The sequence below is a fragment of the Somniosus microcephalus genome, chromosome 20 (genome assembly GCF_052327205.1).
Source record: "Somniosus microcephalus isolate GS21.2 chromosome 20, FLI_Smic_1.0, whole genome shotgun sequence".
Taxonomy (NCBI): domain Eukaryota; kingdom Metazoa; phylum Chordata; class Chondrichthyes; order Squaliformes; family Somniosidae; genus Somniosus; species Somniosus microcephalus.
In genome coordinates this window covers 68,232,219-68,253,345 of record NC_141006.1, presented here as the reverse complement: position 1 = coordinate 68,253,345, position 21,127 = coordinate 68,232,219, and the positions used below count along the sequence as shown (strand labels likewise).

At 44.2% G+C, this 21,127-nt stretch overlaps 1 protein-coding gene across 3 annotated transcripts; it reads right to left on the bottom strand.

The window, feature by feature from the left end:
* Nucleotides 1-386: 386 nt before the first annotated feature.
* Nucleotides 387-19,965, bottom strand: ccdc28b (coiled-coil domain containing 28B). Of its 3 annotated transcripts, none has more exons than XM_085962932.1 (6): nt 19,635-19,965; nt 9,801-9,999; nt 9,261-9,424; nt 5,053-5,207; nt 2,707-2,729; nt 387-1,382 (listed from the first exon to the last, which is right to left on the bottom strand). In XM_085962932.1, exons 2-6 carry the CDS (start codon nt 9,959-9,961, stop codon nt 1,313-1,315), a joined length of 573 nt encoding a protein of 190 aa, XP_085819058.1. In that variant the 5' UTR covers nt 9,962-9,999; nt 19,635-19,965; the 3' UTR covers nt 387-1,312. The 3 variants fall into 3 exon arrangements, with proteins under 3 accessions (XP_085819058.1, XP_085819056.1, XP_085819055.1); XM_085962930.1 differs by having other exon boundaries at nt 9,801-9,985; nt 19,635-19,960; XM_085962929.1 differs by lacking the exon at nt 19,635-19,965 and adding an exon at nt 17,766-18,048 and having other exon boundaries at nt 9,801-9,985.
* Between the last annotated feature and the right edge of the window lie 1,162 nt (nt 19,966-21,127).

The window sequence follows — 21,127 nt, the reverse complement described above, 5'->3', positions numbered from 1 at the left end:
GGAATAAAGCAATGTGGGAACAGAAAAGACAGATGGGATGAGGACTACTCCTCGTGTGACGGTAAACATCAGCATGGACTGATTGAGCCAAATGGCCTGTTTCCGAGTTGTAATTTCAATGTAATTCCGGCTCAGAGTTACTTTATTTGTGTCCCACCATTAAGGTAGGTCCTATAATTTGACAATCACTGCCCTAGAATCATTAAAAAGACTGCAGGATGCAATAATGGGGAAGGGGGAGGACAACAGAGACAAGTCGGTATGTTCATTCTGAATGGATAAGCTAATCCTTATTTACCTATGATCTAAAAAAAAATTCTAAGCAGATTGATGAACAACAGTGGATCAACATTGCCAAAGACAAGTCTACTGAAATAATCACAAGATAATTTATAGGAATTTAATTAAAGCAAGCCCTTGAATTCTTTAATTGAGATCATTTTAGGCTTTTTCCTACAGTGTGTGCTGTTTAAGAAAAAACAACATTTATTCTAAATGATTGGTCTAAATAAGCCTTCCAATGAGCCTGTCCCATTCAGTTGCAATGGTAGATGGGACTGTGAGCTACATTTATTGTATCAAAAGAAAAATGTGCTTTTATACAAACAGTACAAATGATATAAAAGTTAAAGCCCTCTGTGCAGGAAAGATAATTACATTTTTAACGATATTTTCACAATATTGTCTTTAGCCTGTCTACTAAGCAACCCATCTGTGTCCAAGCTACAGAAAAAAAACTAAGCTCCCTGATGGTTCTGAAAATGTATCCAGTGAATAATTGAGCCATAGACATGGAAGGCTGAAAATTCAAGTCCCAGTTTATGCTGCTATAGCCAATTTCAGCTGGGATGGCATTGATTGGCTGAAACACCACTGGATTAGAGATTGGGAAAATCATCCAAGGCTCTGGCTCCTAAACATTGTCCAATGGCCCCTGCATGTAGCCCAGTGAGAACAAGATCAGACTTGGATTCAGCTGTGATGCCCCCCACTTACAGTTCAATAACCCATTGAAATTTACTGTCAAGGCTCACATGAGTAATGACCACTGAGGTAAGTAACCCAGAATGCAGCTGTACTGAAGTAAAGAGTCAGTGTTTACAGGAGATGAGGGGAGGAGATAAAATTGACAAGAGAAGAAAACACACTGCTCCCCCTTAACAGTTAGCTTTTACATCAGGTTCCCACCTTCAATGTAGAATCCAAGAATTGTATGAGTTATATCTTCCCCCCCTCCAGCAGTGCTTTCATTGAGGAGTGCAGTCCATTTCCCTTTATCCAAGGTTCCCTCGAGTCCCATTAACCACAATCTCTATGAAGTAGGTGGCTTCGGTTCTTGGTTTTTTGACAGTTCTTGATTTTCTGCCAAGTTTAGTTTTTGTCTGAATTTCTACTAAGGATCACTTCCTCTGAGCATATGGAAAAATCATGCACCTTATCAAGTTAAAAAGCTCTTACATGAGCTCCCCTAATAGCTCAGTAGATGAATATAGTGCCCACTATAACATTAAGCCACAGAGACCAGGAGATGTCTAGCTTGGTTCCTGATTAGGTGTCAACTGTGGCTCAGCTGGTAGCATCCTCGCCTCGGAGTCAGAAGATTGTGAGTTCATATTCCCACTCGAGACTTGAGCACATAAAATTTAGGCTGACCCTCCAGTGCAGTACTGAGGTGTTGTCTTTTGAATGAGACGTTAAACCAAAGCTCTGACTGTCCTCTCAGGTGGACGTAAATGATCCTGATGTAAGAAAACGACTAGGCACTTGGTCAGAGTATTAAACAAGGCTTTAAACGACTGATTCACAACATGGAAGTCTAGTTATCCTTCACTAGTTCCTATTTACAAAATGTCCCTGAGCAAGCTGGGCCCATGCCCGAGTATTTATACTCTCCCTGGACAGCGCCACCAGCAGGCCGTCCAGTATATTTCATAAGTCCTTTCTACATGAATGGCACGATTTATGTCAGGTCCCATGGCACTATTTCGAAGAATAGCAGGCGAGTTATCCCCGGTGTCCTGGCCAATATTTATCCCTCAATCAACATCCCTAAAAAACAGATAATCTAGTCATTATCACATTGCTGTTTGTGGGAGCTTGCTGTGCGCAAATTGGCTGCCACGTTTCCCACATTACAACAGTGACTACACTTCAAAAAGTACTTCATTGGCTGTGAAGCAATTTGGGACGTCCGGTGGTCATGAAAGGCGCTGTATAAATGCAAGTCTTTTTTTTTCTTTATAATCTGTGCTGAGTTTGCTGATATTAGGTGGGGCACTGTAACTGGTGTTAGTGATCCTGGATGCAGGAGACAGAAAAGCATTCCTTTAGAATTCCTGTTCCTGGTCATTACACAGTGATCCCTTCTAGAATAGCATGTGTGTGGACATCAGTTGAGCACAGAACTGAGATTGCCTGGAATGTCCTTCACGATCAAAAGGCCTCCCAATGCTCAGGGGTAGATTTTGACTTTGTGCGCTAGTGCAAAACGGGTGATAGTGAGTCAGCAACCCGTTTTATATCTCTCCCCATTTTTATTTCCATTAAAGTCCATTTTCACCCAGAGAAAAATTGTGAATACTCACGCATTGCCAAGAAGTCCTGGAACTTGAATCTACAACCAGCTGGTAGACAAGCTATTGCCATTGCTCTTGGAAGACAACTGACTACAGATAATTATTGACAGGAATCATTTGAAAAGGATACATTGAGGTACTAAGCTCCTCCAACTGTAAGATAGACAAAAAATATACATATTAATGAAGATAATCAGATAGTAAATTATTAAAAACTATCAGCCACTCAAGGTAATCAGTGTTTAATGCCATTGGGTCCATACTGCTGACACCCACTTAACAATGGCTTCTTCAGCTAAAATGGTGGAACAATTTCAACCACACTTCTTCACAGCTGCTGTCAATCCAATCTAAGGTTACTCAATGGGAGATGCATTTCTCCACTTCCGCGACCGGTGGGCATCGGAGGGACTGGAGTGCTTCATCAACCCCCAAAATAGAATTTTGATTTAATTTGTTAAGTTTCTGTTAATTGTGGTTTAATTTACAGTTTTGTTGGTTGTGCCAAGGGGGCATTTGCTTTCTTTTTAAAAAATCGGTGATGGCAAGTGCCATCAATCGCCAAAATTAACAAAAAGAGTCATATTTCTCCAAAGCTGAACTGGTGTCTTTCCTGCATCAATTCTTCCACCAACAGAGACGGTGTGGTCCCTGAGCAGAACTCACTCACTGATTGAGAATCAAGTTGCTATTTCTTTCAAGACTGGGCTTCAAACTCCATTACTTCCTAATAGGAATGCAGCACTGCACCATTTTTATTTCTAATCTGATTCTCTCCCACTTATATGAACTTAAATAAGAAATAGGAGCAGGAATAGGCCACTTGGCCCCTCGAACCTTCACTCCCTTATCTTACAAAAATCTGTCTATCTCCACCTTAAATGTATTTAATGACCCAGCCTCCACAGCTCTCTGGGGCAGAGAATTCCACAGATTTATGACCCTCCGAGAGAAGAAATTCCTCCTCATCTCAGTTCTAAAAGGGCGACTCTTTATTCTGAAACTATGCCCCCGAGTTCTAGATTTCCCCACTAGGGGAAACATCCTCTTTGCATCTACCTTGTCGAGCCCCCTCAGCATCTTATATGTTTCAATAAGATCACCTCTCATTCTTCTAAATTCCAATGAGTATAGGCCCAACCTGCTCAACCTTTCTTCATAAGTCAACCCCCTCATCTCTGGAATTAATCTAGTGAATCGTCTCTGAACTGCCTCCAATGTAATGAACTCCTTTAGAGTGGGAAGTTTTAGCATGTAAACTCTCTACCTCTCTATAGCTTTTACACTAATGCAGCTTCATGGTAAACCACTCGTAAATAACATTTTCTGAAGGTTAAGATTGTCAGGTTTATGTTCCATAGTGAACACTGCACTGCTGTGAGGTGCTTTTCCGGACCAGCTGAGAAATCACTAGGCTTTGTAACTTCTGGGTTACAGCATCAGAAAACCTTATGACTACAGCTGTGCTGTTCCAAAATAAGCATCTCAATCGCAATACGGCCAGAAATGAGATGAAAAGCTTTGTAAAGTAGTATTTGCATTGCAACAGGAGCAGCAACAAGTTACTTTGATGCCACACTAACCTATGTGCTCATGCCATGGCCCAAAGCCAGAGTGAAGAAACAACAGAGTTGGAGAACAGCAGAGAAGAACCAGGAATAAAGATCTGAGCTACAATTGGTAAGATGCATTTAACAACATAGGGGGAAAAATATTCAGCAGAACATGTGGAAAACAGTCAAACAGACATGAGCAAGAACTAAAGCCAGCAAATAAATTGATCTTAGAGCCTGTTATCATTACGATTGGCACTGGTCCAGTCCAAATTTAAATGGCTAAATGAGTCTCGAATTTGTGTAAGTAGCCTTGTTCAAATTAATGTTACATGATACAACTATGCTTGAGCGAACCCACACTTTATTAACTGTTTCAGTATTGAATGTTCAAGCTTTTGAAATGCTTAAAATGTTTTCATTAAGAACCTGACAATTTATTTTCTGTAAGTGTCTAATATAGAATATTAAAACATTTAGAAAAACATATCGAATGTGTACACTATTCGGTGTCGTATCCTCTGATGTAAATCATTACATTGTATTCATTTAAAAAGTATGGCAGAAAATATTACTGAAGCTTTCAAAATAATTGCCATGCACAAGTTAGGTTTCTCATTAGTTGTAAAAAGAGGGAGATACTCCATTTCCTTGGAAAAGAAGTGTGCAAAGCACTACGTTCCACACGTGCATCAGTGCTTGAAGGGTTTGGAAAGCTATAGATACAATGAGTGGGAGTTGTACGCTCTCATCTCTGGGACCTACAATTGAATTCATTCCAATCTGATGTAATGAATGAATATTTCTCTGACATCTTTTAATTGTTCTGATCAAAGTTATGTCCGGGTGTTGTCATTATGCAACAGACTCCATACCAATATACCCTCACATTTGACTCCAAACAAAAACACTCTCCAACTCACGTTAGTCAGAAGCTGTTCAAGATTCCTGTCAGATGCATTTTTTTTCTTGTCCTCAGAAAGCTCTTCCACATGGCTGTCCAGGCTGAAATGTAAACGGGCCATTTTTTCCTGCATCTCTCTCACATGCTCCATCTGTTCAAATGAGCACTCTTTCCCTAAAGAAATGCAGCATTTTCACAATTGGAAAAATTAAAAGGAAAAAAATGAAATTCAGTAAACAACAGTTGCTCATGTTTCTGACGAGGTTTGCTCATCAACTGAGTCCCATGGACCTACTACAACAACTGTATTTATATAGCACCTTTAACATCGTAAAACGTCCCAAAGCGCTTCACAGGAGCGATTATCAAACAAAATTTGACACTGAGCCACATAATGAGATATTAGAACGGATGACGGTCAAAGAGGTAGGTTTTAAGGAGCATCTTAAAGGAGGAAAGAGAGTTAGCGAGGCAGACAGGTTTAGGCAGGGAATTCCGGAGCTTAGGGCCTAGACAACAGAAGGCACGGCCGCCAATGGCGGAGCGATTAAAATCAGGGACGCTCAAGTGGCCAGACTTAGAGGAGCGCAGATATCTCGGAGGGTTGTGGGGCTGGAGGAAATTACAAAGATAAGGAGGGGCGAGGCCATGGAGGGATTTGAAAACAAGGATGAGAATTTTTAAATCGAGGCGTTGCTTAACCGGGAGCCAATGTAGGTCAGCGAGCACAGTGGTAATCGGTGCGAGTTAGGACACGGGCAGCAGAGTTTTGGATGACCTCAAGTTCACTGAGGGTAGAACGTGGGAGGCCAGCCAGGAGTGCACTGGAATAGTCAAGTCCAGAGGTAACAAAGGCATGGATGAGGGTTTGTTTCACTCCGAAATTGCATCTCCCACGATGGAATCGCGAGAATTGGCAATACTGAAGTTATTTCAACTTACTTAAATTTTCAGTTGGTATAACAGTGTAATGGTTGTGCACTGGAACACAATTCGCAGAGTTGATTGGTTCATGCTAACCACATGATTTATAACACCATGTGGTTGGCACGAATCAACCAGAAAGGAAAGAAGCAATTTGTACTGCTACATTCAGACATTCCCACTCATACACATATATAAATATAAATTATAATGTATAGATTGCTTTCTTAAAATTGGATTTGTTTTCATACAAATATAAGAGAAAAAGAATAAGTTCCCAATGGCTCAAGGAGTTATCCATTGAGTAGGCGACAAGATACCCTCAGCCAAGTAACAATAGAGGTACAACAACTGGATTCAGAATAACAACAGAAAATGCTGGAAAAACTCAGCAGGCCAGGCAACATCCGTGGAGAGAAATTAGAGTCAACGTTTTGGGTCGAAACCCTTTTTCAAAACTGGAAAGGAAATGAAATAGATTGAAAGGAGGGCTGGGGAGGGAACAAAAGAAGTGAATAGACATTAAGAGGTATTCAAAATGAGACGAGATGGTGATAGGACTAGTGGAGACAAAAGACGGCTTAGATTAGGTGTGAAATGTTCTGGCAGAATGAGAGACAGCTGTCATGTGTAAAAAAAAAAGAGGAAGGGGGGGGGAAAAAAGAGGGAAAACCGGAAGGCTGCAAAGTGTCTAATCGGAAGATGAGGTGCTGTTCCGAGTTTATGTTGAGCTTCCGTGGAACAATACAAGAGGCCAAGGACGGTGAGGTCCGAGTGGGAATGGAGCGGTGAATTAAAATGACAGGCGACCGGAAGCTCGGGGTCACCCTTACGGACTGAACGGAGGTGTTCCGCAAAGCGGTCACCTAATCTGCGTTTGGTCTCCCCAATGTAGAGGAGACAGCATCGTGAGCAGCGAATACAGTATACTAGATTGCAAGAAGTACAAGTAAATCGCTGTTTCACCTGGAAGGGGTGCTTGGGGCCCTGGACAGTGGGAAGGGGGGAGGTATAGGGGCAGGTGTTACATCTCCTGTGCTTGCACGGGAAGGTGCCAGGTGAAGGGGAAGGGGTGCTGGGGGTGATAGAGGAGTGGACTAGGGTGTCTCGGAGGGAGCGGTCCCTACGGAATGCTGAAAGGGGAGGGGAGGGGAGGGGAAGATGCGTTTGGTGGTGGGATCACCTTGGAGGTCCGCAAATCAACCGAATTTTTCCCCCCAAAGTTTTCATCAGTTCAGTCTGATTTGAATTGATTGCAGGCTCTGGAAGTTCAACAGCGCAGCCTGTGGAGAAGCATAGAATCACTGGCAGCAACTTCTGGATTTACACACTTGCAGACTCCAGAAGTTGCTGTTAGTTTCAGAGGAGTAATGACGGCAAACACTGGAAAAATGGCCATCGGAATTTAACTTAGGAAGCCTGGAGCAGAATATTAATGGTCAGGTTTGAAGATATTCACAATGTTATCTCTATCAATCCACACATAGGCCATGATTTCCCCTACCTCGGCGGGTCTGTGGCGGGTCCCAACCTTGCTGCTGGCTCCAGCCCACTGTCCAAAATGATTTTACGTTCATTGGCCTTATTAAGCCCGCCCAGCACGTTTCCCGGCGAGTTGAAGCAAACGGTTCTGATGACATCATTCGATGATGCATTATCAGCCAGTTTCCTTAAAGGGACCATGCGCAAATTTAGTTTGACATTTGTGCTGTCAGTGTTCTACACCACTGAAGTGCTGCAAACACTGACAAGCACTGCACAGAGGTGCACGGCTGCACCCAGTCTCTCCCATGACTCCCTCCATATGCTTATGGAGGGAGTCACAGCACACAGGGAGGTCCTCTTCCCTTCCCATGGGCGGAAGAAACCTCCCCAGGAGACCAATGCAGCCTGGTTGCACATTGCACAGGAGGACACAAGCAGGGATGTAGTCAGGAGGACCAGGCTGCAGTGGCGCAAACCTTTCAATGATCTCAGTAGATCTCGAAACGTTACTGCAAAGCCACACTCAACCTCATCCTGCTGTGCCACTCATCACATCCCCATCACTCTGCCTTCCCCACCCTACTCCTGCACATCTTTACTCACACCAACCTACCTTGTACCTCCACCCATCCCCCTCTATCTACATTATCACTTCCCCATCTCACTAGCCACCCCTCACACTCATCCTAGTCCAATCAACTAACAACACACAAGGGTAGGCACTTGTGGGTTTTAGCCAATGTTCATGCAAAGTTTCTGTTAATGTGCTGTCAAACATTGAAATCTTTATTTTCAACACTTTGTGTTCTTGGACAGATCTGTGTGCACCTTTGGAAGTGGCTTCGTGAGTTGCAGTGAATGGTAAGACATAATGGTACCCCTGCAATGGTGATGCGTGTGAAAGGAATAGCTTGGGCATTGTAGGGATGATTTATGGTGGCGGTGTGGGGTGGTGCCAACCTGGCGCATCATGTGGCAGCCAGGGTGTACAGCGCCAAGTGAAGCAAATCTGGACATGGTGAGGCTATCCCTGGCGTCCTGGGCAGCAATGTGGTCGAGTGCTGATGCCCTGTGCAGCATCAGTTGATTGCGGAGAAGGTTGGTGTTGTTGTTGGTGTGCCTGGTGATGCTGGTGTTGGGATTGGGGTTCATCATGGTCAGATTCTGAGAACAAAGGTGACAGCATGTAAACGGTTCCCATCCTGATGGAATAGATACCAGTTCAAGGGGAGATGACAGAAGCATACTGTCAAAGGTGAGAGAAGTTGCTGCAATGAGGTGAGCCTGGCTGGAAAGTTTGCAAATAAGACTTGCAGCCTGCATAAAGCACAATCTGTCTTCCAAGGGGAGAAACCAAAGAGTCTCTGGGTTTGGAAAGTGTGCAGGTGTAAATTGTGAGGTTTTATACAAGTTTTAACGCTGTCACCAATCATCTGCTTCAATGGCCACTCAACCGCCGCCTCAGATGAACAGACGGGGTCCAGGAGCAGTGTGAAATCCATGGGCGACCTGGTAAAGTTAAAGGTGAGTAAAAATTCACTGTTAAGGGCTTCTAAACAAGCCAATAATTGGCTCAATTGCCTCCCCCGCCACTGCGTGTTGGGTCTGCTCAGCGCTGACACACCCGACATCTGGGAAAGGCGTGTAGCGGCAGGTCCCGACCCGCTGTCAAAAAAAGACCATTTTCCCACCCGACCCGCCACCAAATACGCCCGCTGACCCCCCGAAAAATTCCCCCTTAGGTTTTATTAATCATACCATGTAGTTATATTGCTCATTATTTTTAAATGTTACATTCTCTTCAGTCAAATAGCTCACCAAAGGCCTGCAGTTTCCCAGAGTGGAAATCATTCAGTAGATTCAGCAAACCACATTCCATCTCTCTCACATCAGAAACATCCGTCAGGAATGAATGCTGAATTGGAGCGGACTTTGTCATCTTCCCAGTTGGCGGTGGGGGCTTCACTTTTTCTTTGTTTGCCCTGCTCAAATATCCAAACAATTGTAGATTGAAAAAATAGATCAAAATAAAATAATTTAAATCATAACATCAACTATTTCATACCAATAAAAGGAAAAATTGGCATGTTTAAGTGGCAGGTAGCCTCCTAATACTGTTTCAAGTCTATTAATTTAAAGTTGGAATTAACACTAAAATAACCACTACGAACAGATTTTCTTCATATAATCAGTCCTTATGCCAAGTTTAATTGCCTATATATTAAAGAGGCAGTCATGGCGACAGATACACGTGAAATCAGCCGGAATAGATTGCATACAGGTTACACAGAGAAAATACACATTACAGTGGAAATCCCAACGGAATTTAGGGTTTACACCAGTTAACTTGGCACCAACCTTTTCAACTTTGACCTTAGTTTTGGTGAAGGAGGCTGAGGTAAACCAGCGGTGAATGTGGCACTCTTGCTGGCTGGCACAGATGGTTTCCTGGGGTTGCCCTGTGTCGCCTGATGGTTCAAAGTGACCTTTGGACTTTGTTTCTTTTTCTTCTCTTCCATTCTCAGCTGTTGCACAGTCGGACTCTGAGAGATCAAAGCTAAAGTGAACCAGGTCATCAAACTCATTCTTTTTTAAAGTTTTATCTGCACAACAGTGAGATTCTTTTTCAAATGTTTTAATGCATTCACCAAATGTACTCATCTGACATTTCGAAAAGACAGGCAGAATGGAAAAGGAGGGGGGAATAGCCCTGATAATAGAGAATGACGAGGACAGTAGTGAGAAAGGATCTTGGCTCGGAAGATCAGGAAGTAGAATCAATATGGATGGAGGTAAGAAATAACAAAGGGCAGAAAACACTGATAGGAGTCGTTAATAGGCCTCCTAACAGTAGCTATACCATTGGACAGAGTATTAATCAAGAAATAATAGGAGCTTGTAACCGATGTTTCCCCATATATTTTGGTTGGTGCACGGCCCATTCACAGTTTATTTAACATTGAACAAGCTGGTCCTGGGCTGTGCGGGACTGGCAGAGAGCTGCGCAGCGGGAACATTGCTTGTAACAAAGGTAATGCAATAATCGTGGGAGCTTTAATCTTTATATAGACTGGGCAAATCAAATTGGCAAAAGTAGTCTGGACGATGAGCTCATGGAATGCATTCGAAACAGTTTCCTAGAACAATACTAAAGCAAAATACTGCGGATGCTGGAAATCTGAAATCTTTCCTCAGCAACTGTCTCCGGCTCCGACTCACTCCACGTGGATTCCAACTGAAATTCCACCCTTCATGTTTTGGATCCACCCAGGACTACAGGTATCTCCAAGATATTCAGCGTTCCTCGAACCACTGCTCTCGCCGTATCCTGAGATCCACACTGAATGCCATGCGCCGCCACATGAACACTCTCGACCTCTCTCTTCAGCAGCACAGACTCACTCTGTCTCAAAGCTGTCCTGGTCTGCAGTTCCATTTCATCCTTCGCCTCATCCGGCGCTTTGACAAAAAACTTTTTTTTCTTCCTTTCAGGTGTCAAGGATCGCAAGCTTCATCAACTCTTGGACACCAATGCCCCTCCGCAACCTTCTTCCACTTCACTTGCCTCTGACCCCATCCCTTCTTCCAATCTCATCCCCTGCCGTGTTTTCACTATCCCCTCTGACCTTCCCCTCTCTGACCCCGAACGATCACTCCTCAGCAAAGGCCTGAGCTTCATTCCCTTATGCCCCCATCTTAATGTATTTCGAGCTCGGCACGATGCTGAGCTCTTTTTCCGCCGCCATCGTCTCCGTGCCCACTTCTTTGGCCAGGAGTCTGCCCCCCTGCACAGCTGACCCTTTCTCCCATTTTCAGAATTCCCGTTCTACCTGGACCCCTCCCCCTGGCCTCTTACCCTCTCTAGATCTTTTCATTGCTAACTGCCAGCGTGACATCGGCCGTCTCCATTTCCCTGCTCCACTCACTCACTCCAACCTACCTCCCTCTGAACTTGCAGTACTCCATTCTCTCAGATCCAACCCCAACATTGCCATTAAACCTGCTGATAAGGGTGGTGCTGTTGTTGTTTGGCGAACCAACCTCTACCTAGCGGAGGCTGAACGCCAACTCTCCGACACCTCCTCCTACCTCCTCCTGGACCATGACCCCAATACCAAATATCAAGCCATCATTTCCAAGACCATCACTGACCTCATCTCCTCTGGGAGGAGATCTTCCCTCCACGGCCTCCAACTTCATAGTTCCCCAACCCCGCACAGCCTACTTCTACCTTCTTCCCAAGATCCACAAACAGAACTGCCCTGGTAGACCCATCGTTTCAGCCTGTTCTTGCCCCATGGAACTTATCTCTTCCTATCTCGACTCTATTTTTTCTCCCCTTGTCCAGTCTCTTCCCACCTACATCCGCGACTCTCCGCCGCCTTCCGCCACTTTAACAGTTTCCAGGCCCCAACCGTCCTCTTTTCACTATGGACGTCCAATCCCTCTACACCTCCATCCCCCACTAGGATGGCCTGAGGGCGCTCCGCTTCTTCCTTGAACAGAGGCCCAACCAGTCCCCATCCACCACCACCCTCCTCCGCCTGGCTGAACTTGTTCTCACATTCCAGTACATTGATGACTGTATCGGTGCCGTTTCCTGCTCTCGCCCTGAACTAGAAAATTTCATTCACTTTGCTTCAAATTTCCACCCTTCCCTCACCTTCACATAGTCCATCTCCAACTCTTCCCTTCCTCGACTTCTCTGTCTCCATCTCTGGGGACAGGCTATTGACAAACATTCACTGCAAGCCCACTGACTCCCACAGCTACCTGGACGACACTTCCTCCCATCCCGCTTCCTGTAAGTACTCTATTCCATTCTCCCAGTTTCTCCGTCGCATCTGCTCTGATGATGCCACCTTCCATACTAGTGCTGCTGACATATCTTCCTTTTTCCTCAACCGAGGATTCCCCTCTACTGTGGTTGACACGGCCCTTGACCGTGTCCGTTCTATTTCCCGCAATTCTGCTCTCCCCCTTCCCCTCCCTCCCGGAACCACGATAGGGTTCCCCCATGTCCTCACCTTTCACCCCACCAGCCTCCACATTCAACGGATCATCCTCCGCCATTTCCACCACCTCCAGCGTGATCCCACCACCAAACACATCTTCCCCTCACCTCCCCTTTCAGCATTCCGAAGGGACTGCTCCCTCCGCGACACCCTGGTCCACTCCTCCATCACCCCCAACACCCCTTCCCCTGGCACCTTCCCGTGCAAGCGCAGGAGATGCAACACCTGCCCTTTTACCTCCTCCCTTCCCACTGTCCAGGGCCCCAAACACTCCTTCCAGGTGAAACAGCGATTTACTTGTACTTCTTACAATTTAATATACTGTATTCGCTGCTCACGGTGCGGTCTCCTCTACATTGGGGAGACCAAATGCAGATTGGGCGACCGCTTTGCGGAACACCTCCATTCAGTCCGTAAGGGTGACCCCGAGCTTCCGGTCGCCTGTCACTTTAATTCACCGCCCCATTCCCTCTCTGACCTCTCCGTCCTCGGCCTCTTGCACTGTTCCAATGAAGCTCAACGTAAGCTCGAGGAACAGCACCTCATCTTTACAGCCTTCTGGACTCAACATCGAGTGCAACAATTTCAGATCATAACCTCGGCCCCTGTCATATTTTTTCTCCATTTATTTTATTTTAATTTGTTTTTTTTCCTCTCTCCCACATGACAGCTGTCTTTCATTCTGCCATTTACACTTCATCCAGAGCCATCTTTTGTTTCTTAACTTGTCCCATTACCATCTCCTTTTGCCTTGCACCATCTCTTAATCTCGCTTAATGTCTCTTAATCTCTCCTGCCTTCCATCCCATCACAGACCTTCCCTTTTGTTCTTCCCTCCCCTCCCCCTGCCCCTGCACTTGCTTAAAAACCTGTTCCATCTCCAACTTTTTCCAGTTCTGACGAAGGGTCATCGACCTGAAACGTTAACTCTGTTTCTCTCTCCACAGATGCTGCCTGACCTGCTGAGTATTTCCAACATTTTCTGTTTTTGTCCTAGAACAATACGTTGTGGAACCAACCCGGGAACAGTTTTTTTTAGATCTTGTATTGTGTACTGAGACAGGGTTAATTAATAATCTCATATTCAAGGACCCTCTGGGGTGGAGTGATCATAATATGATAAAAATTTCACTAAGTTTGAGTGTGATATATTTAATCTGAAACTTAAGTGCCTTAGGGGGAGAAATTCCCCTTTTTTGCACCTCCCATGAGGGGTGCTAATGGGGCGCAAAGGCCTTTTCGCCCAGCTGCGGCGCTGACTGTGACTCCCGCCAAATTCCACAGGAGGCTAGCGGCAGCGCTATCATGTTGCGTGCCCATCTCATGCGTCTGGAGATCATGATGTCATCTCCGGGTGCATCGCCCCAGCAGAAAAGCTCCCCTTCGCCCCCTGCAGCAGCGCCGGGCAATGGCAGCGACTGCTGCAGGGGACGCGAGCAGAGAGGCCGGCCGCTAGCGGGGCGGAAGTTAAAGGTCTCAAACTCCCACCCCTCTTGCACTCCAAGGAGGAAGTGGAGCACTTGATTTAGCGCTCCACTTCCCTCTTGAAGCAAAAAGTGGGAATTTTAGAAAGGCTAGACAAGGTTAGCACCCGGCACTAACTTATCCAGCTTTTCTGATTTAGCGCCCCAAATGAGGCTCGAGGGGAATTTCTAGCCCTTAAGTTTCAGATTAAGTATGTCACTCTCAAACTCAACTTGAGAGTCTTAAACTTAAATAAAGCCAATTACATAGTATGAGGGGTGAGTTAGCTAAGGTAGATTGGGAAATTAGATTAAAAGACATGATGGTAGATAAGTAGTGGCAAACATTTAAAAACATATTCCAAAATTCTCAACGAATATACATTCCACTGAGAAGTAAAAATTCCACGGGAATAGTGGTCCATCCATGGCTAACTAAAGAAGTTAAGGATAGTATTAGATTAAAAGAGGCGGCTTATAATGTAGCCAAGAATAATAGTAAGCCTGAAGATTGGGAGGGCTTTAGAAACCAGCAAAGAATGACCATGGTATTGATAAAAAGGGAGAAAATAGAATGAGAGTAAACTAGCAAGAAATATAAAAACAAATTGGGAGAGCTTCTACAAGTATGCAAAAAGGAAGAGAGTAGCAAAAGTAAGCATTGGTCCCTTAGAGGCAGAGACAGGAGAAATTATAATGGGTAATAAGGAAATAGCAGACACTGTAAATAAATATTTTGTATCTGATTTCACAGTAGAAGACACAAAAAACATACCAAAAGTAGTGGGCAACCAAGGGTCCAATGAGGGTGAGGAACTTAAAATAATTAATATCAGGAGAGAAAAACTACTTGAGAAACTAATGGGACTAAAAACCGCCAAATCTCCTGGGCCTGATGGCCTACATCCTAGGGTTCTAAAAAAGGTGTCTGAAGAGATAGTGGATGCATTGGTTGATCTTCCAATATTCCCTAGATTCTATAACGGTCCCAGTGGATTGGAAGGTAGTAAATGTAACCCCACTATTCAAGAAAGAGAGAGAGAAAACAGGGAACTACAGGCCAGTTAGCCTGATAATCAGTTGTCGGGAAAATGCTGGAATCCATTATTAAGGAAGTGGTAACAGGGCACTTAGAAAATTGTAACATGATTAGGCAGTCAGCATGATTTTATGAAAGGGAAATCGTGTTTAACAAATTTATTAGAGTTTTTTGAGGATGTAACTAGCAAGATAGAAAAAGGAGAACCAGTGGCTGTAGTATATTTCGATTTCCAAAAGGTATTCGATAAGATGCCACATAAAAGGTTGTTACACAAGATTAGGGCTCATGGGGTTGGGGGTAATATTATTAGCACGGATAGAGGATTGGTTAACGGACAGAAAACAGAGAGTAGGGATAAACGGGTCATTATCCGGTTGGCAGGCTGTAACTAGTGGGGTGCCGCAAGGATCAGTGCTTGGGCCTCAGCTATTTACAATCTATATTAATGATCTAGATGAAGGGACCGAGTGCAATGTATCCAAGTTTGCTGATGATACAAAGCTAGATGAGAAAGTAAGCTGTGAAGAGGACACACAGAGCCTACAAACTGATATAGTCAGGTTAAGTGAGTGAGCAATGAGATGACAGATGGGAGTATAATGTGGGGAAATTGAGGTTATTCACTTTGATAGAAAGAATAGAAAAACAATATTTTTTATGTGGTGAGGAACTTTCAAATGTTGTTGTTCAGAGAGATTTATATGTCCTCATACAGGAAACAGAGAGTTAGCATGCAAGTACAGCAAGCAATTGTGATGGCAAATGGCATGTTGGCTTTTATTGCAAGGGCTTTGAAGTACAAAAGTGGGGAAGTCTTGCTACAATTGTACAGGGCTTTGGTGAGACCACACCTGGAGTACTGTGCACAATTTTGGTTTCCTTATCTAAGGAAGGATATACTTGCCTTAGAGGCGGTGCAACGAAGGTTCACTAGATTGATTCCTGGATGAGAGGGATGTCCTACGAGGAGAAATCGAGTAGACTGGGCCGATACTCTGAGTTTAGAAGAATGAGAGTTGATCTCATTGAAACATATAAGATTCTGAGGGGGATTGACAGGGTAGATACTGAGAGGTTGTTTCCCCTGGCTGGAGTGTCTAGAACTAGGGGGCATAGTCTCAGGATAAGGGGTCGGCCATTTAAGACTAAGATGAGGAGGAATTTCTTCACTCAAAAGGGCTGTGGATCCTGAGTCTTTGAGTATATTCAAGGCTGAGAGCGATAGATTTTTGGACTCTAGAGGAATCAAGGGATATGGAGATTGGGCGGGAAAGTGGAGTTGAGGTCGATGATCGGCCATGATCTTATTGAATGGCGGAGCAGGCTCGAGGGGCCATATGACCTACTCCTGCTCCTAATTCCTGTCATGTTCTTATGTTTTATTATTTTTGTAGCAAGACAGGTATTTAAAGAGCTGTAAACTGACATAAAACATGCTGTGAAAAATTAATAATCTAAATGTAATACCCTTGTCACTCGCATCAATAATGAATACCCTTCCCCTTTTAAGTTCACTTGTTTTAAAATAAATTAAATAAATTAAAAATGTACTCATCAGAAATGTCTTAAAATGACTGAGTGAACCATGGTGATAAAATCCTAGGTGCCCTGCAGTATCCTGTTATTTCAATCATTTACACTGGGATGGGAGGAGGAGGAGGAAGATTTCCCCTACTCACTATTTTTAGCAATATCTTGTGTAAACCCAGTGTTTATATTTGTGCTACAAATAGTGCAGAAAGAAAACCTTTCCCCAGTTCAGTAAACCAAAATTACAAAGTAGGAATCAATGAGTCAAAAATGGACACATGTCTCCAAACCATTGACCTTTGTCTGATGAGTATAATGGAGGTACAAAGCTCGCAGATGGTCCAGTGGGTGACAGCCACTGGGGCACTAAGTCACACAGGCCAGAAGGTTTGATTCTTAGTCTGTGTGGAGTTGGCTTGTCTCAGTTGGGCAGCAGCTTGGGCACTACAATTGACCTCAGTGCTTGTAGGCTAATGAAGGGAACACTCAGCCAGGTTCCCACTCCCAATCATTTTCAATGGCCCCTGCTGAAAGGTGTGTCTGTGGTGGTCAAGAAGGAGCAGGGTTGGGCGGCGCTCTGATCCCTTTTGCAGTCTGATAACCGGCTAACACTCACTGCAGGAGCTCACCCATGAAGAATGGGTGAGATACTGGAAGACTGTTTGTGCCCATAAAGCAGCAAAGTTCAATGCCTCCAGGAAAGAAAAGGGGACAAAACTGAAATAAACACAAGAGAGATAAGAAAATGTTTGTGTGCTCATCAACATTCTCTGAATCAATTAATCCTCACAATTGTAACCATTAAAATACAACATTGTTTCAACTAACCTGTTGAATCATTCCGATCTATTACGTTTGTGTAATAAAGACATTTTTTAAACAAACTTTGATTTTTTTTTATAGAATAGGACTAGTATATGCTCATTGCAAAAGTGTCTGCAGCCCAGAGCTGGTCTGGGGTTAGTTATCTGCAACTGGCATAGCCTGAGCATTCCTATAACACCCAAAACATTTATGGACCACTTATACCATAATAAATCGCCCAAGTACCTCAAAGTTACCCACACCATAATTGTTACATGCTTGTTATCTTTATTAATTAAAGCAGCTGCCATTGTGTAAGTTTGAGTCAATAAAACAGCTGGGTACATGGCTTCTAATAAATAAATGCGATTAAATAATAAGAATATTCCAATAAATATTTTGATATGTGGTGTAAAGTACATCCCCCAATTAGTTCAAAACTGAAGACAATTCACCATGTTACACGTACCCAGAAATGGACACTTGGAAGTGTGTTACACGGCAGTAATTCAATCAAACAGCTCTGACGACAGCAGAAACAACGAGAAGAAAACTCAAGCATTTTTTCCTTCCATTTTCTCGCCTCCTCTCCCCACCTATGTTGGGTGCAATCCATTGATACCAGCAATCCTGCCTGTACCCCACTAAAGTGGCTATTTCATTACTTCGTGTGCGTGAACCAAGACTTTGAACGGTGGCAGGCTATTCAATCACAACTTGGACTGATCTGATGCTCGTGCACATTTTTCAGTGGTTGGGGGTGGGGCGCGGGGGGCGGGAAGGTGATCAGGAGTAGGAACCCTGGCTATTTTTTCTCTGCATTCCTATTACTACCCTAGTTGAGATCAGCTTGTTTAGCAGAGACCTGTTGGTTTCAATTGCTCTGTTAGGGAGATCAGGACAAAAGGCTGGAGGAGAATTAAAAGGGGGGTTCCACTCAAATTAATAAATTGAGGACATGGTTATTTTAACTGAAAGTAAAACTGATAATCACTGATTTTTTTAAATATTTTGTCTAAGTTAACCGATTTGAAAATGTTTTTAGAAATTAAGCTCAGAATTGGATACACTATACTGCAGAGATCCCAGTTCCATTCTACAGAAAATGATACTTAACCGTGTATCTCCTGTGGCATTGCTTCTGGATTGTTTCAATTCTGGAACGCAATTGCGACTTTCAGCTGCTAACCTGCTCTCTGCCTTTAAGACCACAGTTCTGAATAGGCAGACCTAGGCCATTGCTGCTACTTGTAAATTGCTGAGGTCCATCACAAGGCACCTGTCTGTAAATTTAGGCTCCAGGTCAATGGCTGGTTTTCTTAAAAAAACGATTGCTTTGCATCTGTAACAAAGTGACATTTGGTGCGAAGCAGGCGGCCATTTATTACAAGTATCTGTCTATCTGAGCATTTCAAAAAGGCCACCAATCAGTTGTAAAACATTAATGAACTGTAAATGCCAATCAGGCTGCACTTCCACTCCAACCAGAGGGGACACTGAGAGGAAATGACGCGAGGAGGTTGTAGGGGAGTAAGGGCGTGCCGGAGAGAATCTCATCCCTCTTCACTCGGGATTGGGATTCAGGTCAAGCCCCCTGACTCCAGATTTATACAGCAACTGTAGAGACCGTGAAAACTGGTCTCAGGGAATCACAGCCACGTCTTGATGAGAATGGGAACACAGTTTCTTACTTCAGTTGTAAAATGAGTCGCAGGTTTGGGTTGGGTGGATTATTATTAGATTTTATAACGCTGCTCTAGTGTGCATCATGTCATAACTGAAATTTCAACGTTTGATTAACGAATTATTTTTCTCATCTTACTTTAAACTTTCAAGACTGACTTTTGTCAAATGCATTCAAAACATTAAAACAATACAATGAAATTAAACTTTAAAACTGATTTCCGTTGAAAAATACACTGTGTCCCAGAGATAAATCGTTCGAATTGATTCTCCGAAGCTCTCCCAACCCTACGACAGTGTAGTGTTTAGTCCACAAGGAAAATAATCCATACCGACTCTCACAACATTCACATTCACCAGAGGTAGGCCCAGATTTATAAACAGGAGCAGGACTGCTTCTACTGCTGGTTATTATTGGAAACGGCAGCCACACGCAATCGGTGCAGCCGAACTATTCACGAGTAAACTAACCATTTCTGGGTTTGTTTTATTTATTCCGTGTTACTTTAACAATAGCATACCGATCTCGCCCACAATAGTTTGAATCTTGTTCTCTACCGCTAAACAACGCTCAACTTATTCCACAAAACAGTTTGCCTGCGCAGTAAAGTTTTTTAGTGGCTACTTGCTGCATTTATTATAGACGAGTCTTTACCTGTAAAGTCAAATCAATCGGAATGTTTTTTTTCTAATCCTCATCCGGGTTGTCCTTGTATTTATTTCTAAGGCTCAGCGAGAACGATCCTTAAATTCAATGCTCTGCTGGCAGATGGGACTGCCTTCCATACAATGTAGCTTCGTCTTCCGCCAAGTGTAACAATAATTGTGTCAGTTTCCTCACTGCTGGAGTGGGGCGCGCGCCTGTCAATCACCAGCCCGGCGACTCAGGACTCAAAGATTGCAGCCAGTAGCCGTGGCCTCGCTCAGCATTGCTACCCGCCCCTCTCCCGTCAGCAGAGCGCTGCAGGACCGATACATTAACAGGAGAAAGCACGGAATCGAACAAGTCAGTGCCTTCCAAGAACTGATTCATATCCAAGCTGTTCCAAAAGACTGGACTCAATTTATTTAAGGAGGGGAGGGGAGGGGAGGGGAGGGGGGACATTTCTGCAAAAGGTTCTCCCTTGACCCACCAAAAGAACACAGTCATTTAGACTTACGCGCTGCTCTTAACATGAGACGACCAGAAAGGGGAGCAATTTGGGAAGGTGGGGGAGCGGACCTCATGCAGGGTAGAGACTTTTGAAATCAAGAGAGAGGAAGGAAGCTAAGGTGGTTTTGGAAGTAGTACCAAAGGGCAGGGCATAACAGTTGAAAGACCAACCTCAAATGATAGAGGGACCAGAAATATTAATCTGGAGTCAGAGGAGTGCAGAATGTGGGCTCGGTTACACGGCTGGAGAAGATTTGGGGATGTGAAGACAAGGATCCTGAAGATTTTCTGTAGCATAGGCGCCAGTGGAAGCTACGCAGGGGCAACAGGCGAGTGGAGACTTTTTGCAGGAGAGGACCCAGATTGCAGAGTTCTGAATCACCTAAAAGTTGTGATGGTGGGGCAAGTAAGGACAGCATTAGAGAAATTATACTTTAATGGAAGTGTAGATGACGGTCCCAGTGGTGAAGAGGGTAAGATAATGTCAAGGGGGTATGTGCCAGAAGTGGAATAACATGGTCTTGATAATGGATTAGGTGTGGGATGAGAAGGCATTTATATTGCACATCATCTCCTCCGGATGTCCTTAAACACCTTACAACCAATGGATTTCTATTAAAACACAGCCGATAAGGAACGTTGCTCCTGACTCCCCAAAGCCTTTCCACCATCTACAAGGCACAAGTTAGGAGTGTGATGGAATACCCTCCATTTGCCTGGATGAGTGCAGCTCCAACAACACTCAAGAAGCTCAACACCATCCAGGACAAAGCAGCCCGCTTGATTGGCATCCCATCCACCACCTTAAACATTCACTCCCTCCACCACCGGCGTACCGTGGCTGCAGTGTGTACCATCTACAAGATGCACTGCAGCAACTCGCCAAGGCTTCTTCGACAGCACCTCTCAAACCTGCGACCTCTACCACCTAGAAGGACAAGGGAACACCACCGCCTGCAAGTTCCCCTCCAAGTCACACACCATCCTTGGAAATA